The following is a 23858-nucleotide window of genomic DNA, read 5'->3' on the forward strand; positions in this document are numbered from 1 at the left end:
AGGCTCGTACTACTGGAATATACATGCTCCCAGCTTCACGTCTCTGTATCTATTTTCTATACTGTAAGCAGCGTTCCGCGTTTTCCGATTTCATCGAAGAACTCCGAAAAACATACGCCGGATAAATTTTCCCCTCATTCGGTTTTAATCGAAAAACGTAGAATACAGGGGGTCATTCCAGGACATGACAGAGATAAATTGCTCCACGTGCCCAGCAAGTTGTTTGATGCAAATGAGAAAACCGTAGCGAAATACGATGGTTGTGAAAAATGTCCGTATATTTTTTCGTTAGCCGTAAAACGCAACCCGTAGCGAACAAAGCCATGTTGAAAGAGCGACGAGCGGAAATTGCATCGTGATTTCTATTCGCCGATAACTGTCGGGTAAACCATGTGCATGCCAGGAAAAACGTCGAATAATGCCGATTTCTTGAAAATCAATAAAAAACACGCCGAATCCACCAAAAAGGAAAAAACGAAAACACCGAATTAATGGCATTGAAATTCGCGTGCCTCACGTTGGTATTCTTCCTAAATTGTTTCTTCATGTAAGGTGGAAGTAGCATAAAATTAATTTCCAGGTTTGAGAAGTATGACGTCATAGTGTGACGCATCCTGCCACCCGTCTTGCGGCATTGCTCCTCCGGGGGGTCGACTTCCGCCTCCTCAGCACACAGGTGCTGGCAGTCTTCCAACGTGACGCGGGGAGCGGCGACCGAGTAGGTGCGCGGTCGCTCTTGGTTGGAGATTGACAACAGAGCTCATTGTGACGTCACCTAGTCTCGGAGAATCCGAAACCATGAAGATTTGAGGGCCCTCTCGAAAATTCGTGGAATTGCGTAACGTTCACTGGCGGCATTTATGCTTTGAGTAATGAGACTTTAAGGTAGGTTGATTTATACGATACGAAATGAAATAAATATAACTTTTTTTATATATCTTTTGTGACATTTGAGCGAACACGCAGCAGCATGCTAATCATTATGATTGGCATCACAGTGTCCTTACCAGTTTTATTTCACTCCAATACTCACATGCCTTTTCTTTTTCTTTTACGAACCGAGGTTCACCCTCACCCCCTCACCCCCCTTCCACTTAACTCACCGCCACGTGCATATAGGAGTGGAAATCGGTCAAGGGAAAGTCGGGATCTGTTCTACCGACCGAGAAGGGGAAGCGCCGGTCTTTAGACTTAATTCTCCACGGAATCCCCACAATTGCCCCGGGAAGGCAAAGAGGGCGAGAGGGAGTGTGTTTCTCGAAATTCACTCAGCAGCCTCAAAATTAAACCCATCCCGGAGGCTATAGCTGTCCGCCAGGAAACTTATGCGTCTCGTCTTGGAGACCTCCGCGTCCTCCCTTCGACGAAACTTTATTTCAACGAACAATTAAAGTTTCGACGTAGGAAAGACGTTAAGAAGAAGGGGGGATCCTCCTTTTATAGCAGGAATCGATGGCAGAGTTTAACAGTTCGGAAAAAATACGGCTCGCCCGTGCTACGATTAGGTTCGGATTTCTTCCGCCAGGAGCACGCGGAATATATGGTGGCGCCCCCTGGCCGTGCCAGGCCTGGCCTTCTCATTAAGGCTGGATGCCAGGGTTGGTTTGACATTTATGAGATGATGTCAACTCCTATATAACTTGCAGGTCTTGCTCGCGATATCGTTTATTTCTTGCTGTACTAGAATGAAAAGGATTGGAACGTAGGATGGAGGCGGGGGGGGGGGGGGGGCATCAGCAGGGGCTGCGTTGATTATCTTTTGCGCAGGTCTGCGATCGTAAAAGTTTGTGTACCGATGTAGAGATGGGTGTGTATCGGAGACATAGATGCAACTTGAATCTCGGAGTTCGGGAGTTGAGTCTCTTGCTTGGGATTGTGTGTTGTGAGTGCGCTGTATTGTAAAGTTCGGATAATAAGATTTCAAAGATAGATCTGTTTTTATCGCGTGTGCCGTATTTTGTTTAATGTCCGTCGCGATACGTTTTTTTCTCTAACTAGTTGTAAAGCTACTGGAGCGGAGTCGAAAGCTTCGCGTTATCCTTAGTTTCGGTAACTGCTCCATTTGTTTGCTAACTATGTAAAAAATAATAATAAAGAATCGGTAGCAGCTTGTGAGGTCCTACGTATGCTGAGGTATCGTCCGTTCATGGGCACCCTAAGAATAGAAATAAATAAATCAATGACGAGTCAGTCTGTAGTAGGTGAATTGTTATATAATTTTTATTTTCTAGGCCACTCATTTGGTTTGGTTCAAGACATAAGGCAAGAGTTAATAACCACGACAAAATACAAAATCTTAGCCCGTGCCTTAACAACAACCGAAACACAATTGACAATGGATAGGCAGAAACTGCTTTTTCAAAGTCTTCAATTCGAAGTCTTCAGCAACTACAAATCCCTGTAAGGAACTCCAGTCTTCGATTGTTCTGACGGAAATGGGGTTTTCAATTAATAGAATAGAATAATATAACAGAATAGAGAGCAGAATAGATTCCTGCGTTCTCTGAACGCGTAGATTTATTATGATTCACGAGGAAATCGAAGGTTTTATTCCTGTGAAAGAAGGAAGTCACTGAAAAGGCTAGCCAGCTGCAGGACTCGAACCCACATCTTCTGGATTACCTTTCCTGCCTTCCTGCCCAAAATTCCTGCCTGGTCTAACAAATTCATTGAAGACTTAAAAAAAAATTGAAGACATAAAAAAAAAATGCAACTATTCGTTGAGATGCCAGAAGTAAGGCAACAGCTGACTTGTAAAACTGGAATGTCCCAGTATACTTCAAACAAGGTTCAAATTTGTGTTCGTCTTGCTCATCTACTTTACGTAACGCTCTTCCTGCTCACCTGTATACCACCTGGGGTTGTGAGCATTCACACGGATTACGGCGTGTGATGCTAGCCGAACGGTTCCTCATGCAAATGATACACGGCTATAGAAGTTAACGAAGCGAGCGCCACGCCGCGGCGCATGCATGCATAGCGCAGTCCCGTGATGCATAATGGAAGGGGGGAAACTAGAGGTTTTGACGCTCTGCAACTATTGCCTTATGGTCTCGCAGTCGACAGTCCTCTCGTGGGATGTCAGGTTGGGCTTACCCTCGTATACGCCATGAATGGCTTCAGGCGACTAATTGAATGTGCCTTTATTAAGGCCTCTATGGGACCTGTTTTAGGTACACGGAATGCTAACCCCACATGACTCCTGTTGCATATGGCAGGAACGCAAACTCACGCGCATATAAATCTCGGAATACTTCTCAGCGTCGGCACTGTGGACGGAGACAACTACGTAAGTGTTAGTCATCATTGGTTTAAAATGACAATAAATCACGTGTCCCTTTTCAGATCAGCCTGCATTATAGTGTCTCTCTTTTTGTATGAAGAATATTTTAGCCTTGGAAAAGAACAGACTCTCATCGAAATATCGTTGACTCCTCACCCAAGGCTTGTGATTCAACATTCTTGTTTCGAACTTTTTAAATGCATGATTCGCCTGTCTTATTTGATCAACACTAGCTCTCTATACTAATATAACTATATTGATAATATTTTTACAATTCATCCATTCAAGCTTATGTTGGAAGCATCATCGGACATCAGTAAGTGGAAATGAGTGATCTCGCTGTTTCGACGACTTTGCATCGCGAAAAGAGAGAAGAAAAAATGCAAAAAGGAAATAAAATAAAATACAGGCAACAGTCATTATCGGCACACGATACTTTCTTCTGTGGAGGGTAATACCTCTTTCCATTTCGCTTCACAACTATTTCTATCTCAAGGCAGACGCACCACGAGTTGAAAATGATCGTCGCAACAGTTTCGGGAAAGCCATTACAGTGCTCCTCCCGTTTACTGCTTACTGATTATTAAACGATTTTGTAATTGCTCTCAAACGACGTTTGCGAGTTTTGTGCAAGCTGATTACGCAAAATCGTGCCGAGTGCCTGGAAAACAACCGCTTGGGAACTGCGCGCGCGTGTTCCGCGGAAGGCTTACAAGATACACTTAATTTGGAACATTTTATGGGCTCGTAGCAGGGAACGCTCATATTATGGTTGCCCATTTACGTAAATTTCTCACTTAAGTGAACTTCCCACGTATTTTGCAGTTTAATTTTTGTTCTTTTTGCCTCGCATTAACAGTAAACAACGAGAATCGGCCGAGGCTGACCACAATTAGGGACGACACAGGCGCTTAAGCCCCAAACGCCCAGAAATTAACTTTATGCTTTCAGTTCAGTTTAAGCGTAAGCATTAACTTTATGCTATAATTGAACCAACTGAGGGAAAAGAGGTGCGGACGCCAGGAGCGAAGAACCAGAGGACGCAGGTTCGAATTCTGGCGTCAGCGAAAGCCTCTGGGAAAGGTTGAAGTGGATCAAGATAAAAAGAGGGGAAAGAGGTTTCTTATTTTCCGTTAATTTTCTTATCGTGAAATAAATAAATAAATAAAGAAGCAAAGACAAGGACATGAACGTGGCGGTGGCGAACGTGTTCGCTTGCTGAAATTTACCTCACTTTGGTGGACAACGTGTCGACTTTTACGAATATGATGATGGTGAACGATAATGACGACGATGAGGAGACGGGGTCGACTTCCTGTCTCTGGCGTTGTTGGGTGCGTGTAACGACGCACGTTGATTTCATTTTTTTTCTTATTTGAAGCACAAAAAGAGCGAATTGAATTAGTGACATGGCGAATTCTGCTACTCCTACAATGGGCATCTCTCCCACCACACACGTACACAAAAAAAATAAAATAAAAAGAAAGGAAGAAGCATAAGAAAAAGAAGAAAGAGGGAGAGAGAGATACCACGTCACCCCAACGTCACTCACTTATAGCGAATTCAGTTTTCGTGGAGCGCATTGTGGTGTGGTGGTGGAGGTGGTGGTGGTGATTCTGAAGGAGCTCCCCGTTGTCGGCCTCACAAATGTGGGCATCGTCACGACTAACGCTGTGGTGGAATGTGCGTCCTGGGCCGACTTCTAAGGGAACTGCGACAGTGTCTGAGAAAAACCCAGGAAAAAAACTCCAGACAGCACAGGCCGACACGAGGCCTCCCAGTCTCGATGTGACATGGCCAGCACGCTAACCACTGAGCCACGCGAGCTGGTGCTGTTGTAGTGTACCAGTGTGGGTTCAGCCTGGAAACGAAGAGCGGAAACAGAAGTATCAATGAAACGCGACGCACATTGGTTTGAAGCGGACGCGTGACATGCACACTCGAGCCAGTGCAGCTTATTTGCTGCACTACAAGGGCCAGCTCAATTCGTTATATTAGAGATGAAACAATATCGGAGTTCGGGGATATCGCTAAGTACTGATATTTGTAACAGAATGTTGATAAGCACCGATATTAAAACCATTTGAGAAGTTACCTTTAGAAATATTGATATTTTATCGATATATATAATCGATATTCGTGAGAGAAATGTCTATATTCTATCGATATTTACCGCTAAATATATATCCAGCAGAAGAGAACCGATAGCTTAGCGATATGCGGCGATATATGGGAGAAAAATTCCGTTTCTCTAACGGTATATACCGATATTCGATAAAATACCGATATTTTTGTTTTAAAAACATCGATACCACCGCCAATTGGGGAGCGTATCGACACAGATATCGATATTGTTCCATCCCTACATCCTCCCGGCGCCGTCCCCCACTCACCATTGAAACCGACTGTAAGAGGACAATACGTTTTCGGAAAAAGAAGCCCCCCCCCCCCCCCCCCCCCCTCTCCGCGCTTCTTCTTAAAGTGCACGAGAGCCGGGAATGTGCAAGATCAGCTTCACGTGCGCACTGCAGAGCCGAATATCTTTCCATCTTATAGCTCAACAAGACGAAGAAGCTCATCGCACGCGCAGTGAATAGCCGAGCGGCGCAGTTTATCCCCCCTGAAATCGACTTGGCGTCGAGGGGAAGTGGCGGTTCAACACCGAGGGAACGAAGGGAAGAGGGCGGAAATTGGAGGCAGCCGTCGTTCCGGAGAAGGAAAACCAATGCGGCAGGCGGTGAACGTGCCACAGGGCTCTAAGACGTCGTCAACAGGTCGGGGGCACCAGTTGATCTCGAGTCCACGTTCCTCTTTTTTTTTCCGCCACTGCTACGCCGATTCAATTTTCTTTGCTCCCGATCGCTTCCATTGCCCTTATCATGTACAGCTCGTGTCAAAGTTAAGTTGAACGCCGCTCCACCCTGGCAGCGCCTAGCAGAAAACAGCGCCTTCGTAACGAGGGTCACCCCCTCTAACTGGAATGGGAAGACCCAAACACCCTCCGCCGTTCGTTCTTCTAAGCACCAGCAGGGACCGCAGGCCTAATGGCGCTCAAGTTAACTCTGACGACAGCTGTACTTAAGCGTTGCGAAGTGGGGAGTACACGGGATTCTGTCTTTGGTTCCAGGGCAGTCCGTCCGTTGTTATGGTTAACGGAAAGATCGTCACTGTTTCACTAACGGGAGACAGCTATAAACAAGAAGTGAGGAAGGTTAACTGGCTGGCATTTTCTGGCATTGTGCCAAACGGGTTTACATGTGGTAGCGTTGTTGGCGGTAAATTTTTGGTCACGTGCTCACTGTCACGTGGTCCTATAACGTCCTGTCCGTGGTCCTGAACGACCAACACGTTGGATAACTTTATCAAGCTAATCGAGCCACCTTGTACATTCCAGGAAGGATCTTCATCGATCAACGTTTCATCAGCACGTGCAAAACCGTGGCGGGAATAGCCTGAGAGAATATTCCACGTGTCTAGCATACAGAGAACAAAGCGTGGCTTCGTGTCGAAAATGTGCGAAGGCGACGTCGGGGTCAGAAGCACTGCTCGAGGGAACTGAAACGAATAGCGGAAGCAATCCCTGCCACCCTGTGGAACGGAAGCATCCACTTCGCCGATCGCAGCGCCACCCTGAATTCCAATTCGATTGGCAACAGCAGAGCACGATGCACTCTGGCAAACCTTGTTCGAAGCTTCCATTCGGTTGGCCAAGAAAATGCCTTTTTTTGTCTCGAAATGGTGTGCCTAAAAACGTGGTTGTTCCACGCCTCAAGAGATATCTTGTTACGGTATCTGAAGAGATTTTGGAAGTCAGGACGGCGTTGGATGTCTGTTGTTTTTTTACTTCTTCTTCTTCCGTGAAAGGCGTCTATGGTGTCATAAAAAAAATATATATATAATTTGACGTTTTGCATCCTGAGTCAACTTTGATTACGAGCGTCGAATTCGCTTGAGAAGCTGCGCAGTAAAGACTTGCCCTAATTGATTTGCACTAATTGTAGGCTTATGTTCACTGATGCGACGCCCTGCTATATTGGATAAAATAGTTCTCTGGGCTTTCTTCTTGAGCCCTGTAAGACTTCTGGCGCGTCAGGATGCTTGAGTAAATCATCTGCTGTAATCACAAAACGTCTGATTGAGGTCGTTTTGCCTCGCAGAGCTAAAGGCCCTTTTTGTAGGCTCGGTCACTTTAACCTGTGGCTATTCTACTTTGAAGTCTGTATTTTTTTCTGATTTCGGGTCTCCATTGTGTCGCCCCGTCCTGAAATCAAGGAAATCTTGCTCTTTGCAGTGTTACACTGACTCCATTGTGCAGCCGCGTTGTCTCTAATACCGCCATTGTACGTGGAATTAGCAGTCAGTGAAGCAGTCTTTAGGTTATCGGATGTCCTATGCCGACTCACGTTGATGTCCTGCTCCTACAAGAACCGACAAGGGCATGCATTTCAAGTGCTCGATAGAGCAAGTGAGCTTCGGAGTCAAGCGAACATGACCACTGAAGCTTCTAGTCACGGTCTACAGACCTCAGCCGTGCGCACCACTCCCCTAAAGGCACGTGGCCCGGTACACCTGTGTGGTAACGCGATTGAAAACACCCCAGTGTTGCAGAAGGTGCCCTAACCGACTGCTGAACAACACGAACACCACATACAGTGACGACTGTTCAAGGGCGGCATATAGAAGTGGCCTCTCACTCATATTTTTATGTTGTCTCCGAAGATACACACTTTCAGCTGTCACATTAACTCATTGTCACTTCCTGGATACCGGCCTCGGTAAATCAATAGACGACTTCAGAAAATCCCAGAGTGCATAACGCCGCTGAGAACTTGTGTTATCGGAAAGAAGGAGGTCCCCAAACTGTTTCGATTTCCAGAATAGGAACAATCCGGCGTAGTTGGTTTAGGTTCATGATGGCGAATAGCTGCAAGGAGACATGGGCAAGGACTGCAGTTGTCCTGTCTACTTCGACCTATGTCATTGTCTTCTTGCTGCTATTCGCCATCATGTTGCGATTTCTCCTCCCTTGGTCCATTGTCCGTGACGTGTCAAGGACAGCGAAAACGAAATGTGAAGGACTAGTCTCCAGTTCCCCCATTACAGCAAGCGCCCAGGATGCAACGCGTGCGCAAGGAGCACTGGGATTTCCTGAAATCGTCTATCTGCCGAACGTCTACGGTATACAAGGCACAAGGCTACGGGGGCGATCCCGGCTGAGGACTCCAGCAACTTGGGAACGGGATGCAAGCTACTTAGACACGCCGTCTTTATCCGGTAAATACAGTAATTACAGCGTACCGTGTGAACCTTCAGGTGGGCAAAATTAGTCCACAAGCTGGCCACTGTGGTCTAACCCGTGATCATACTATTATCACTTCTTCGACGCTGCCAGATATGTCACAACCGTATAGAACATCTCTGCGCAGAACTGTCGCGAACTATGCTACATCGCACCGCAAGAAATGAAAGCGGCGCCAGCGCCATCCTGTACATAAAACGCTGCTTAGCACAGGCGCGCCAGCAGAAAAGCGCACACAAACGTCAAAAACGGCCCGTTCTTTCACTTCGCGCCGATCGCAGCCGTCAAAAAGGGACTGTTGGAGCATATATCTGTTTCGGAAAGAGAATCACGATGGGAGTGACGGGAAGGGCTACTTCCGAAACGTTGTCTGAGGCTGCACAGCCAAAGGGGAGATTGGTGCGCGAGGGCGGGAGACTGCGATTCCAAGTCACGTCTCCGGGCCGTTTGCAGCAGCAACCGATTTTGGAGTTGCCCTGATGCACATGAGGGCTTTCCCGGCTTTGCTCGGCACCCACGCTGATTCGGTATGCATCGGAGGCAGCAGCCTTTTGCGTTCCAATGCACTCTGTCTTTTTCGGCGCCAAAGCCGCCAACTCTCTTTCTTTCTTTCTTTTTCTTTTTTGCTGTATAGTCTTTTTGAGGTTTCCGCGCATTTTTGTACTGCGTGCGGAGTCTACTTGCGTTTTGGGGGCCTCTCGTGTGAAGTGCATGCTGCCTGGGTCGAGGATCTAAGGTGGTAAGGAAAACACAGCGGGTCTGAAAGCGGAAAATGTGTTTCAGAGATTCGAAAGATCAGCGGGGCAGCATTTTTTGTTCGGGTGTGCGGCGCTTGTTCGCAGTATTTTTGTGCATCCATATCGGAGGCTCAGTACGACAGTCTGGTAGCTTGTATGCCATAAGAAGTCCAGTCATGATCCGTTATGACCGCCGGTACTTCATTCTACACAAAATCTTCCACATTAAACTAATCGGTGTAAAATTGAATATATTCTCTCCGTGTGCATGAACTTCATTACATTTCATTTTTTTCTTAAAACCAACCAACCAATTCCATGTACATCAATGGCCGTCACATTTTCTCAATGTGCTCTTTGCGCACATAACTCACTGTCGATAGCCGAAGTCACAACGGGTCGTCACACTCACCTTTCGCGCATGCTTCCCCTCCGCGCGGAATTTCAAACTGCGTGGATTCCAGTGATTTATAATGCCCACAATAAATCGAAACGTAATAATAATAAATTGAAATATAATCAATGATCGCAAAGGTAAGTGAGGGAATTTAGGGATGGAACGATGTCGAAAATTTATCGATACTTCAAAAATACCGATATTTGTCGATAAAAATATCGATATTCACATCGATATGAATATCGCTATTACATCGATATAGATATCAGTAATTCGGCGGGTTCTCCCGCGGTGGGATATGAAAAAAAAGTAGCGGCTCAACGAGTTTCTTAGCCAATCGTGACGCCTTTTTTCCTTGAATTGGTTTTGCAACACGATGCCGATATTTCCTGTAAAGATCTGATGCACGTTAGGGGGAAACTTTGTTAGCTTCTAAAAGTTCGCGGATCATCCGCGGCTGCATTTCGTGCCGAATGACGCATTGGAATGTGCTGAACGAGTTCATTGAGCGCGCAGCGCACGGGGCAGTCGAAACCGAGGATTTTCTGTTGCTGGCGTGGCTCCGTATTCGCGTTCCTCGAGTTCCCGTATTCTGTTCCTCCGTTCCTCGAGGAATAAAGAAGAAGAAGGAGGCAGGCAAGCTGGTGCGGATCCGAGGAGGGCGACATCCTCCGCGATCACCTAAATTCTTGCAGTTATTCCGCAATCTTTCTCACACGATAATTGAGGACATATCATAACGTCCACATCTTTTTCTGCTTTTCGTCGTCTGTCCTTTTTTCTTTCTTTCAGCATTAAATGGTAATAAGTTTTAGTTTTTAGTTTTAAACGGTTTTAGGTAATTAGTCATTTGACGGTTGAGCAACATGTGGCCAAGAACGTGCGCCGGCCCAGAGATGATAGAAGGGAAAACAGCATGTCTATAGTCCTTATAGTTTTTTAATGAAAAATCTGTTTAAAAAAAGACACCCTGTATATACCTATATATATATATACGTTAAAGTGGTTGATATATCAGACGGCTGCGAAGTTGAATAAAAGTAAACTAATAAGACGTGGACGACAGATTACAGGAAAGTCAACAAAAACTAGTTTATTTAGTGGGTAATCTAACACAAAGACTATAATATACTATGAAACGTTTAAACGAACGGTCGACGTTTCGACAGTGCCACTGTCTTCGTCAGGACAAAAGGACCGTTTTTTTAAACGTTCCATAGTATATTATAATATTTGTGTTAGATTACCCATTAAATAATCTAGTTTTTGTTAACTTTCCTGTAATCTGTCGTCCACGTCTTATTATTTTACTTATATATATATATATATATATAATTTATGAATAATAATAATCGATGTTATAATCGATTTGATCGATTATTTTTTACGATGCTGATATTTATCGGTATGGAAAATTTCCATATTTTTGCATCACTAGGGAATGTACTACCTGTACTACCTAAACGAAATTCTACGATAACACTGGTGCCGTGACGTTACACGTAATGTTTGTCTGCCTAGCGTAGCGACATGCTGCACGTGCGAAGCGAGATACCCCGTTAGGGGCCAATCGGAACTCGGTCTATTGGACACCCATTGAGGGGAGCTCTTGAAAGGTTTGCGGCCATGTCGCAAACGGCAGCTGATTCAGTCGTCGCCTCATATTTTCAAATTTCCATTTTGAACAGTAGCCCACGCTCCACGCTGAATAGTACAGCATTGCAGGGTGAATGCTTCGTAATGAATCGAGTGGGCGGAAGCCTTACGGCAATACCGCTTCATAAGATGTAGAAGAGAAACTAAATGCGACAGCCGCGGGTATATAATGCTAAAACATATTTGAAGCGCGCTTAGACTGTTACCGCGATATGTAGAGCTCATGTACGGCTTCGGCGCAGTGACAAATTGAGGCTGCTTTCCAGCTATAAGTTGATTACTTGTTCCTGCAGCCGTGTATTCTTCTTCGTCATAAGTGTGGGGCTTCTCGTAGTGCATCTTCCTGGGCTTTGATGTGGAATCTAAACCGCATTGGACGTGAATCATCTATATAAAAGCTTCGCCTACATCAACTTACCATAGTTCAGCTGACTGCACTCAGTTTATTTAAATAAAGTTGTTTTCTTTGGTGCTGAACGAAATGTGGTAATTGAACTATAGACCCAGTTATGACACGGACATATCTGTTTAATGACGTGACTGTATAATCGGTAGGTGTGCATGGCAGGAAAATTTAATTGTAGTAAATTTATTTATGTTCGTCATGACTCATGATCATACCTTACGCCCTCCCTGAGGGACTCTGATTGGTTGAAACCGCCCTCAACAGCGAGAAGTTAGAAAAAGTTACAGTGAAAGAGGAACTTAAAGAAGGAATGTCCTCTCTCTCTCGCTTTTTCTTTTCTTGTCTCCGTCAACCCAAAACCATAGGACGTTCTCGTAATGAACGACATGCCTGGCATGAATTTCGCTACAAATGTTCTATAACCGAATATCCGCACCAGCGACTTATCGGGCGAGATGTCGGCGAAGGAGAGCAACGAAGAAAATACATGTCAGGATGATATCGCGGAAGACATGTCAAGAGTATCTGAACGACGCTAAAAGAAACTGTGGAAGATTTGTTAGGAAAAGAGAAAGAGGCGCGCTCCTAGCGACGGTGTTAGCAGTCGACACAAGCAGCCGGACAGCCTGAAGAATATTCTATGACGAGCAGACAAAATCTGCCCGGTGGCAGGGAATACGCGGGAAGGCACCAATAACGTAAAGCTTCGGTGTCACGTGTACTCAACCATCTCTGACGTTGCTGGCGTCTCCGTCGATATCTCGTCCAATAAAGCCGCCCGTACGGAGACCCGGCAAACGGTACCGCAGCTCCCAAGTAAGTTTCGAGAGAAAGTTGAAAGCGTCACTAATCCCAGTCATATCCGGGAGCATATGGCGAGGAAAAAGAATTTTTATTATCTTGTCTGTACAGAGCCCCGGGGGCGTGATACGCGTACAGGTCACGTGATGCCTTGTCATTATCACTAACTGATATCACAGCATGCTACATTGGCGGTATGTTTAGTTCTGATTCATGTGTGGATTGTGTGTCAGACAAAAATAAAAAAAGTAAAACAGGTTTTATGCACAGCGAGAGCTTGGAAAGCGTTTGGGAATGTAGGTTTTCCAAACTGCGAAGCGGAGACTACCGCACCGCTGCAAAGTCTACGATATCTTCGCTTTCCAAGTGGGTTGATGCAGCCCTTGTCCAGCGACACCTCCCAAGCAGTGCAATGCACTGGTAGTGCGAGTGAGTTCATGAGCGTGGGTTGGTTGGTCAAGATTGTTTTCCACGTGGCGAGCTCCGCGAAATGAGGCACTGCATTGATAAGACACTTGACAGCCAACCCTATGCTTGAACTTCCAGTACATTGTGCAGTTATACTGTCTTTGCCCTATATATCTTGTACCCCTATAGCGGGGGGGGGGGGGGATATGTTTATTAGACGAAAAGGGAAAAAAACGGGGAAAGGTCTGCCAAACGGGACGTCGGCTTGCTATTCCAGCGTCCCTATAGCGTCGAATGTTGACCCATAAGGTTTGAATGAGATCATGCGTTTATTTTCTCGGGCTTGGACGGGGGGATACCTGACTCGCCCAGGTGTAAGGGTGGCAGGGTGTAAGGGTATTATGCTTATGACATTTAAACTTTCTTCCATGTTCCTTCATGCAGGAGGTGGTTTCTACTACCAGTCGGGAGCCTTATTCCAATGGAAGTCCGACGACAAAGAACCCTTCCATACCACTTCAGTCCCGTACTTCGATGTCCGACTTCGCAAATCCAGTGCCAGACCACGCTTGCTGGTGGCCAAAGTCACCAATCCTGGTATGTAACAATTTCTGACAGGTAATGGCATTACTGCATGATCGATGGTAATACAAAGACGGGATCTGAACGGGCTGTTAGCTAGCGAAGACCGCGTGCTCAAGCGTGGCCTAAGCTTGCCGCCTGAACAATTGACACATGCGTTGAGAATATACCTACTGCGCACCAGCAGGTGCAGGTACTAGGCAGGTACTAGGCCCTGCGTGACTCGACGTTTGAGGAAAATGTATATGTTTGCGTTGAGTACTCTGCGGTTTTAACATGATTCTGCAGCTGTGTTGGCGCAGTCTGCACTTCTGGCGTTCTGACTACGGAGCTTCAAGGGTGCTGAATTCAGTTGTTATGTCAGCTGAGTACTTTGCAGAGCGTACTGTACCTGCAACTGCTTTTTCCCACAGATAAAAGCGGTACAGCCTAGCTCGGCATGACCGTGCCTGTTGAAAATATTATCCACGGACGACTACTATTGCAATTGCATCCTTTGTTTCTACTCTGTATATGTTTGATTGCGATCGACTGGAACTACTACGCCTTTCGGACATATAGTCCAGTAACATCTTTCTGGACATAATTTGACGTAGCGGAATACAGTTTTCGTATTCCAGTTTCAGTTGGAGACCCAACAAAAATAGTTTCGAACAGCAGTCCTTAAATGTTGCTCTGCCGCATCGCTTAGATCATAGAGGGAACTATCTCCGACATATCGGAATTCCCGGAGCACTCTGTGCTTCAACGCCGTGGAAGGCGTGAACGGTTCATGAAATAGGAATGATGCCTTCAAAGGCGCCAAGCATTCGCCCGATTAAAGGCATGAGAGATGCCCCCTGGGGAGCGTCTCCTCTGCTCCATATTTTAGAGCCCTATTTTGGACACGCGCAGCATTTACGGGTACGATGTTCGCATCACGTTTTTTCTCCCGCGGGTCGCCACTTTGGCCGGCGGTCGTCTGGAAATTGGCCTTTACGGCACCGGCGACTTGGGCACCGTTTAACGACTGCCCATATACCAGCCCCGGGCTCCGCGTGCCAGGCCAGTCTGATAACCTCCCTGCCGGACCTCGTGTAATGCCCACTTAAGTGCCTTCTCCTACGCTTCACGCCCATGCGGTGAATAAAACAGCGCCTTCGCTGCTCCAAAAAAAACGCGAAGAAGGTGGGTTACTTCGGTCAAGAAGCTCCTGTCTGGGGTGCACGGACGTCCGTAGTTAAATGGTGTACGATGGTGCCATGTTCTATTGGGACACATGAAAAAAAAAAAAAAAAGGGGTCCAGAACGGTTGTATGACGTACGTATTTTTCTCTTTTCTGCTTCATCTATTCTGCATATTTGTGGTTCGACCAGTACATCCGTGCCACGGGCTAACGGCACCCCAATACAAAGCCACTCCAGAGCAGGGCCTCTATCTGGACAACTAATCGTTATTACGAACCAACAGAAGTGTAATCCGCAACATTAAGCACTAAATGGCCACATAACTCGATTCTTGAAGACACGTATTACGCTTGCCCTGGAAGGAGCGGTGCAGAACCGCAATGGAGACTAGATCCGTGCTTTCGGTGGCGTTCTCCACTTCGCTGCGTAAACAGTACCAGACACAGCTCGACTGGTCAAACCCAGGGAGCAGAGCATGGACAACACGCCATAGAGTCCCCATATTTTTTTCTTCTATCCATCATCATCATCATCATCATCATCACACGCTATGGACGACGAACTGCTCGCACAGCACGAACTAACCGAACAGTGCGACCGACAAAACATTCCTCCAATAGGTCTAAAAACGAGTGTACGACGTGGTCAGCTACAATCACGCCCTCTATGCTCGGTACATCCGAAGGATCCGCAGTTGATCCCTCCGTTGGATAACAGACTACCTCACCGGCAGGACATTGTATATGCATACTGAAGATGCAGATAGTTACCATCACGATCTTTCAAACGGAGTGCCGCAGGGCGGCGTCCTGAGCCCCCCTACTTTTCAACGTGGTGATGGCAAGTTTACCACATTGTCTGCCCAAAAATGCGCACATTAGTACGTACCCGGAGACATATGTCTATGGTCTTCTGGAGTACAATATTAGCAGCATTGTAGCAGAGGCCTCGAGAATGCATTAGATTGTACAGTTGCCTCTTTAACGGAAAGAGGGCATGGATGTATCCGCCGAGAAGACTGCTTTCCTTCCCTTTACTCGGAAAAAAATGACACAGTTTCAACTGAGGCTTAATGACCAGGCGATAAAGAGGGTGTCCCATCACCGGTTCTTGGGAATAGTTACTGATGCGCAGCTTTCATTGGCTGCTAACATAAATTGTCTTAAGGGCACAGCCAACGCACGAGTCAACATTATACGTCGTATAACGGGATCCCGATGGGGAATGTCAACGAAGTCCCTACTCTCTCTACCACATCTACCATATCAGTTGATATGGTAGCTGCTGGCACACCATCTACCCATCCTACATGGGATATGCGACTCATTTGAGGTGATGCTGGAAAGCATCTTAGCCAAAAGCCTCAAAGTATGCATAGGTCTACCTCGCGCCGCCCCTAATGTACTAGTTACTGCTGGGGGCAGAGAACTTCCAACAGACATTTTGCGAGCGCAAGAAACAGTGCGACACTACATCCGTGTCTGCACGCGGCGTCATAGACACCCACTCGCACGCAAAGTTATGCGTCGGAACTCTCGTTTCCTCGCAGCGATTGCGCCACATCATCGCGCTTCGCCAAAAGCAATCCCTCCACAATCAACCAGGCATACCCCTTGGACATTTATGCTCCCTAAAATCTGTGTAACTGTGCCCGGTGTGCACCGAAGGTCAGCTCTGCTATCTGCTGCGCTGAGGCAGTACTGTCTATTCATGATGGAAAATAACCACAACAGGGCAGCTACTTTCACCGATGGATGGACGGCAGCAGGTGGGTCTGCGTCTGGCTTTGTTGTCCCCGAACACAACAGGGAAGGAATGACACGGCTATCCCGCAGAGCATCCTCAGCAACGTCGGAACTACTCACTCTTCAATGTGTGGTTGTAACGCAGTGGATCATTGAGAGTGATTCAAAGGCTGGACTATAAACCATAATATCATTCCTCCCTATACGTAATGGGTGTATTGTACCCGTAGTCCACGACATTCTCACTGTGTACATGCAATTCAGGGATGCCGGCCATGACATCATACTTCAATGGATTCCTGCACAAGCTGGCATACGGGGTAATAAAGCGGCTGATGAAGTAGCGAACGTAGCACATTTGACCTCGTCAAAACGTCTTGTGCCGTACACCAAAGCAGATGTGCAAGACATATTGAGGTCTCTTGCACAGACTATGGCTACACTACACATTAATGGCTACAAGACGACGGGCACTCCTCGTTGCTCCTCGTTGCTCCATCTAGTAGACCCGGAACTGAGTTCAGAGTTCCGTCCACGTTACCTTGGTACAGGGTCCGTTTAAACGTCCCGTACGGGCGCCAACTCCTCCATAAAATTGGGAAGGCTGATTCAGCGAACTGTACACTTTGTGCAAGCGGTGCAAGACACTGAGCACATTCCCGTGCAGTGTTCCAGATATGTATCTCAAAGGTCTACCATGAAATCTGCTCTCGACCGACTGGACAACCGCATCTTTGACCTTGTAAAAGCGTTGGGTCCTTGGCCACCTGAAAAGAGGGCTGCTGCCTTGTCAGGGCTCGTGGCATTTATTCAGAGCAGTGCATTGGAGTCAGTCTATTAGGACCGTGTGCTTTATTGTGCGCCACGGTAACAGATTTTCTTTTTTGGGGGGTAGGGGTCTATTTATGGGAGCAGCCGAATTTGTCGTGCGACGAATTCCATCTCTGCCTATTTTTGTCCTATTATTTTTTTGTCATCAACATCGTCTTTTTTCTTTTTTTTTTTTGGCAATGTGAACATCATTCTCCAATAGATGACACGAACCTGGCTTCCTAAGACGCACGATTGGCTCCGTACCAGGATCAGGTACTGGTGTGGTACAGGGAGATCGCTCGGTAGAACATATGCCACGAAACAGCCACCGTCTTTCTTCCGCTGCAGCTGTCAAAAGGTATATTACAGGGAGCTAAAGAGACGTACCGAGTACAGGTTGTATAGGAAAATCCCAAGATGGAACACCATAAGGAGTATGTTTCGTGTTCCACTCGGAGAGGAGTCTGAATGGAATCCCTCGCTGCGGACAGATAATCGTTTCTCGCAATCGATTCACTTTTGAATGTTTTTCAGGCTCGATATGAAGTGAATGAAGAAAAAGAAACAAGAAAAAAAAAAGGAGGGCGTTGTTTGCTAGAGAATAGCGGAGTAAATAAAGGGTGTTCAGCTCTTTGGATCGAAACTCCGATTTCTGACGGAAGAAAAGCGATGGAAATGAAAGCGGATTGTGTGGACGGCAGATGAGATTGCTGTTCGGACTTTCAAGCAAAGACGGGAACGGGTTGCCAGGCTTTGGCTGGGGGCTCCCTCGTGGATAGGGCGGAAGGATGGACGGGACATCTATTTTGCGAAAGGATTCGCTCTGACATGGTGCGAAATAAATTTGGTCGGCTGCACAGAGAACATCTTTAGGTCCGTCAACAGCAACTGTGCTCTTTCCTTCTTTCGTCAGACGTAGGGGAAGAAATCTAACCCCGTGGGACGCGCAAGAATGTAATGGACTGTCCCTTTAAAATGTTGTGTTTTCGTCGATAGCAACGGAATTAGCTTTTGCGGTGCCGTATCAAGTGTACCGTGTTGTGTGGTGGTCATGCTGAATAGATCAAATGGGGGAACTGACGGTTTGTGAAGTTGGCTTTGCCACGTGTATAGGCTTGATGCAGTGAAGTCAGGTTCACAGTTGCAGCTTGGGGCAGCGTTGTTGCTTAGCATGGCCGTTCATGAGAGGCTTTGAGCCACGTGACTGTGGAGAGAAGACCTCTGAAGGAAAGCTGAGCAGTGAAAACAACGGAAAGTACTGAGGTGGAGGTGGCGCGTTACGAATGCAGTTTTGATGTACCGAAACCCCGTTTTTGAGGTTCCCTGTTACGACTCATTCCGAAATATTTGGCGTGGTGGTCGTGAACGTCATTAGCACTGGTATGACAGTGCTTTTCGATATTGTGTTCCTGGCCAGATTTTCTCGATGAAAGGGGAGTCTGACGCTGGCGACTCATTTGGACATTTGAGTTGCATTCCACTGTAGATGAGAAATGCAAAATTTTGTCGGGTAGTGCATTGTAGGCTTTTTTTTAGATAAACAAGAATAACAACGGCGTGTTATCATATCTCGGTTTCACTCAGACGTAAGCATGAGCTGCCACACATTGATGGATGACGTTACTTCAGGCTGCCTTCTTCAGTTTACATTCTTTCAATCTAATTCCCGTTGAGAAACCTGAGGGTACAACGGGGCCTTTGCACATGCTTTCAGCTTGACGGACGTACACAGCTAGTTTCGGGATATCCAAGAGTACAGTGATGGGCGAAGTACCTCAAACTTGTACTTGAAGTAAGTACCACGTACCCAGCACCTGTTGTTCTTCAAGTACAGTAAAAGTACCACCCTACAAATGTACTTAAAGTGCAAAGTTCTTTGCAAAGTACTTTAAAGTACTCATCAAGTGCATTACAGATTTAGAACGTATCGCTGGACGTTTCAACACTTGGTAGTGGCAAAACGTGAGGTAATTACGTTTCGACAGTTACAACAAAAACATGGATAGTTATGAACCGAAAAAAAAAAAAGATTTTCCAACGAAGTTTTGATCATCAAATCAAATCAAATTCTTTATTGCTAAATAGAAGGTAGAATGACAGTAACGGGGGCTCCGTAGCAGAGCTAGAGGAGGGCCACCCAGGGTTAAATAAAATGTGTGGAACAACTCTTAGGAAAAATACACATGGAACATTTTGCGTTTGTATTGCCAATTGGGTACTCTAAAGCAAAGTAGACAAATTGAAATGTAGTTTAAGTAAAATACAAGTATGTACTTTACTTAATGTACTTAAAGTACCTACTTAAAGTTACTTAATGTACTTACCGAAATGTACCTAAAGTAGTACTTGAGTAAAGTTGGTACTTCAGGTACTTCCCATCACAGCCAACAGATTATTAAAAATGTTCTATGATCTCGACTGATTAAACGATAAATCAGTCGCGCTTAATTCATTCATTAGAGCTGACATTTTCTCTAACGGAGTGCGCAATGAGCTTAAAACTAACATAAAACATTTCGCCACACACGGCACGCTTCACTTCGTTGTTTCTTCATTGCCATTTCCTCCTTGTCGATTGTTGTCCAGGCTGGAAGGTTCTTCCGTGAGAAAAACAGTCCACACGAAAAAGAAAAAATTCCTACTCTGTGTACACGGGCGTTCTCAAGCGAAATCTCATACGCAATGAATGGGGTAGCGGGCGAGACCCGGAATAGCATTGATGCGATTCCGTGCGGCCCCGTAGCCGTTGGTCGTGTCTTGCCGTTGAATGGAGGCCGTGTCCACTTAAAGGAGAGTCGTGCGCTGCGGCCAAGGGCGGAGGGGGAATCTTCTCCATTCATTCACGAATTCCGTCTGCGAGGAGTCTTCAATGACGCCACGACCGGCTTCCATTTTGCACGGCCTGCCCGACCCCTGACCTCATGAAGCCACGGCATGCACCTGCTCCTTGCCAAATACTGGCTAGCACCTGCAGGAAAAAAAAGGAGTTGTCTGTGCTACGCTCAATACACCGAGCATGATGGTGGCGGTTTCTTTCTTTTTTTTTTTACACTGGGCTGGGTTGGACATATATTAATGAAGTGTGCGGGCGAAGCGGTTATGGTTGCCGTGTTTACCGCTCTTTTGTCAGCGACTTTCGTGTTGCGGAAAAAAAATCTTTTGCGGGCGTGCGTTTCAGAAATTGGTTGACGGAGAGACGTTATGTGGGTAGTGAGCTTTTTTTTTTGTGTGTGTGTGTGGATAGCACTCTTAGTGGTCCTATCCTGCTGTTAAGTAGTTTTCTAAGCTTCCCGGAGCCGCCCTAACAACAACACTGAGTACACGGAGTGATGAAATTTGCCACTTAATTTGTGGTATGAAATGACGAAGTATATGACTGAGGCATGGAATGATGAGGTGGTAGGACGATGAGTGAATAATACGTATCTGTCTTTGGTAGGACATGAAGCCGTCACGGCCAAAAAATGCCAGTGCACAAAGGCATGTGATTACGGTATGATCCCAGTACGAGAAGTACAGCCGCAACCAAAAATTGTAATGGAGATCAGTGTCCCTTAGAAATTTCTTGAGGAAAAAGCAGTGCCCAATCGCATGCAGCACCGGTACGGTGCTGCATGCGATTGGTGCAAAAGATGCATGATGCACGAATTGATGCACTGATGCATGAGATTGGGCCAGGGAACAGGCAAGTCCATGAGGCATGACCGAACGTAACCTAACACGAAGTAGAGATCTAACATTTCACTGTGGCAACGGTGTGTCAGTAACGTTCGTCTTCTGGTCGTGTCGCGTCTCTTTTGCATTACAATATACGCATGTATTTACTAGATTCGTAGCGTTCTTTTCATATAACGAGAAAAGGAGGAACGCGCAGGGTGTAGCGCTGTTATTTCCCTAATTATTGCTGACCCGAACTTTGGTACTAACCTTGTAATACCCCAAGAGCCCCCCCCCCCCCCTCCCTCTCTTTACACCCCTAAGTTCCCCAGTTAGTGTTTCCTTGTAGCTCGCGATCGACGGTTACTACCCAACGTCGGGTTCCTGTCTTTATACACATTTTTTTTATGCCGGGCAACCTTTTATCTGTACGAATATTACGAAGTGGGAACGGTTCATACTGCTGCATCAGATGTCAATGATAGCAGTATATCAATGAGGTGCATGTGTGTGCTCCTGAGTCCTAGTTTCCCATCATCACCAACATTCCTAGTTTTTTTTCCCCCTTTTTACTGCAGATCGTGCTGTATTGAAATTTTGTATTGTTGAAAATTTGAAGGATGGTGTGTATCGTTCACTTGTACTAAGTGCTATCCCTCAGCTAAAACTCCGCCACGCTTTATTTTTTCGCTAATGAAGAACTGTTCCAGATAAGCGTGTTGTCGCGGCTCAGTCTGCTGTTGCTCACTAGTCCAACAACTGTCACGTTGTCAATAGAGGAAGACGCTTTGATGTTACGCTTTATGCCACTTGGCTGTTAGTATAAACAACAACAACAATAAATGATGACGATGAGATGGGGTGCTGTTAGTATCGTAATCATACAGTTTCCCATCATTTCATATCTTTCCAACGTGTGATACAAATGAGTTGTTGCAGCCACAATCTTGTTATTAGTTCTAGCTCTGGTCCAATCCAATGTTCATCGCCTGCTAACCAGTGTGCCCAGGAACAATAAAGCGACAAATTTACACGTATTTATTGTTGTTGTTCTTGTTGACATTTGAGAGAGAAGAGTCGCAGCACACAGACAAGCCGGCCGGGTCACCGTTAATTACTCTCTGTTCATAAGATATTTAATGGGCAGTTCAGAACACTTTATTACTCTGCGTACTCGTTCATCACTCTCCCCGTTTCTGCTGTACTCAAAAGCGAGGAGGGGGAGGAGGAGGGTAATGTCCTCCAGAGAGAACGTCGACGGCGGGTGGTCAATTAGGAGGCATGCATTTTGGGGACGTAGCCAATGCATTGGCCTCGGTGCGGCATGGCCTGTGGGGAGTGCGTAGAGGGCAGCGGAACGGCTGGTGCGTGCGGAACTACCACCGTCTGGGCCCCTTTGCATAAAGAGCGAAACAGGTGTACAAAGCAGGTGCGGCCTTGGCCACTACAGTTGCACGTCGGGCATTGCACGCGTAGATATACCTCCGCTCTTTCATATTTGACGCAGTATCCGATAGCGTAGCGACTTTGAATCAGTTGAGGCGATTTAAAGTGGACGCCCGCCCGAGGAGGAACACGACGTGTAAATGGACCTAACTTGTATTTATTTCGACGTTCGAAAGGAAGTCGTCTCCATGATGTGAAAAACCTGAGCCTGGGGCAACAACTAGAGAGGGACAGGGCACACGTACGACTCAACCAGTCTTGCACAGCGAATGAAGGTCATGGAGACGAAGGACTCCATGATGCGACGAGATTGAGTCGGGCAACGGCTCGAGGGACAAGACAAACACATGACCGTGTGTCGTGTGTTTATCTCTCCAGAGTTCACGTAGAGTTCACCAAATGCACTATTAGCCTTTTCATTGGGCAAAAGCCTTCATCTAATGTGCGCAGATGCTTCTGTAACCCGTACGCTGTTCACAGAACAGTTCTCAGGGGATATACGAAACCCCGCGTGCATTACGTGCAATTTCGGGACGCTGCAATCTTTCAATCAATCGAAAACAAGGGTGCACGGTGTCGCCACACATCGCCGCGTGACGAAAGCTTTTATGTCCACTGTCGTGCCCACTACGCGTACGAGGTTTTCTCGGGCTCGGCATTTTAGCTAACAATCACGAAACTTTGTTCATCGCAGTGGACACTATGCAACAAAGGGTTTTAACGTACTCAGGCCAGATCGAAACCTCCGCCGCTTACCTGCTGGTATTTTCTTTCTTTCCACTTCACTCTCGTCATCCACAGCAACCCATTCTGTTCCTTCTTCGGCCGAATATGTGCTCGACCAGCTGTAATATCAATTCTTCCATGTATGGGTATACCTAAAGCATGTCGTGCGTTCCATTCTCGGAGCAGTATGTGATCCGTGACAGGTCAACCGTACGTCTCACTTAGTTTATCATGACGGGTTGTTGGCCGGCCGGAAGGCACCACCTCTTGCTGCAGTCCGTTTTTTAAATATATTTTGTAATATATATTTCCGCTGCATTTTTGCGCTTCGTAGTTTCTTTATGTACAGTAAAAAAAAAAAAAAAAAAAAAAACTGCCTTTGAATTGAAATAGTCGAATTTCGGTCTGATTCAACAAAAACAAATTTATTTTTAGATGATGAATGGGGAGCATACTCTACCCCATTTCTGGTGGTGGTGTGGGGAATGAAATAATAAGCCCCTTCACAAAAAAAGATCGAAGTCCCATGGTGTCCAAAAACGTGTCAAAAGAGCTTTGAGGGCAGAGCATTGGTGGTCTGGATTTGGCCAGGGACCAAGCAATTTTCGTAGAGAGAAGCGGGGGGGGGGGGGCGAGAGTTCAGCTTATTAAGAGACCCGGAGAGTGCGGTTGGGGAAGGTTGGTAGTGTCAGTGTTAGCTTGTCTGATTCGACGCCTATACAGCAGTGCTGGATT

General features: G+C 46.3%; 1 protein-coding gene across 1 annotated transcript in view; it reads left to right on the forward strand.

Moving 5' to 3' along the window:
- LOC135367064 (uncharacterized) overlaps positions 1 to 23858 on the forward strand; it is a 416498-nt gene that overhangs the window by 70965 nt on the left and 321675 nt on the right. The window contains exon 3 of the mRNA XM_064600159.1: positions 13432 to 13584. Coding sequence (XP_064456229.1) covers positions 13432 to 13584 — 153 coding nt within the window. The remainder of the gene's footprint in view (positions 1 to 13431; positions 13585 to 23858) is intronic.

Source organism: Ornithodoros turicata, chromosome 8 (assembly GCF_037126465.1).
Source record: "Ornithodoros turicata isolate Travis chromosome 8, ASM3712646v1, whole genome shotgun sequence".
Classification (NCBI taxonomy): Eukaryota; Metazoa; Arthropoda; class Arachnida; order Ixodida; family Argasidae; genus Ornithodoros; species Ornithodoros turicata.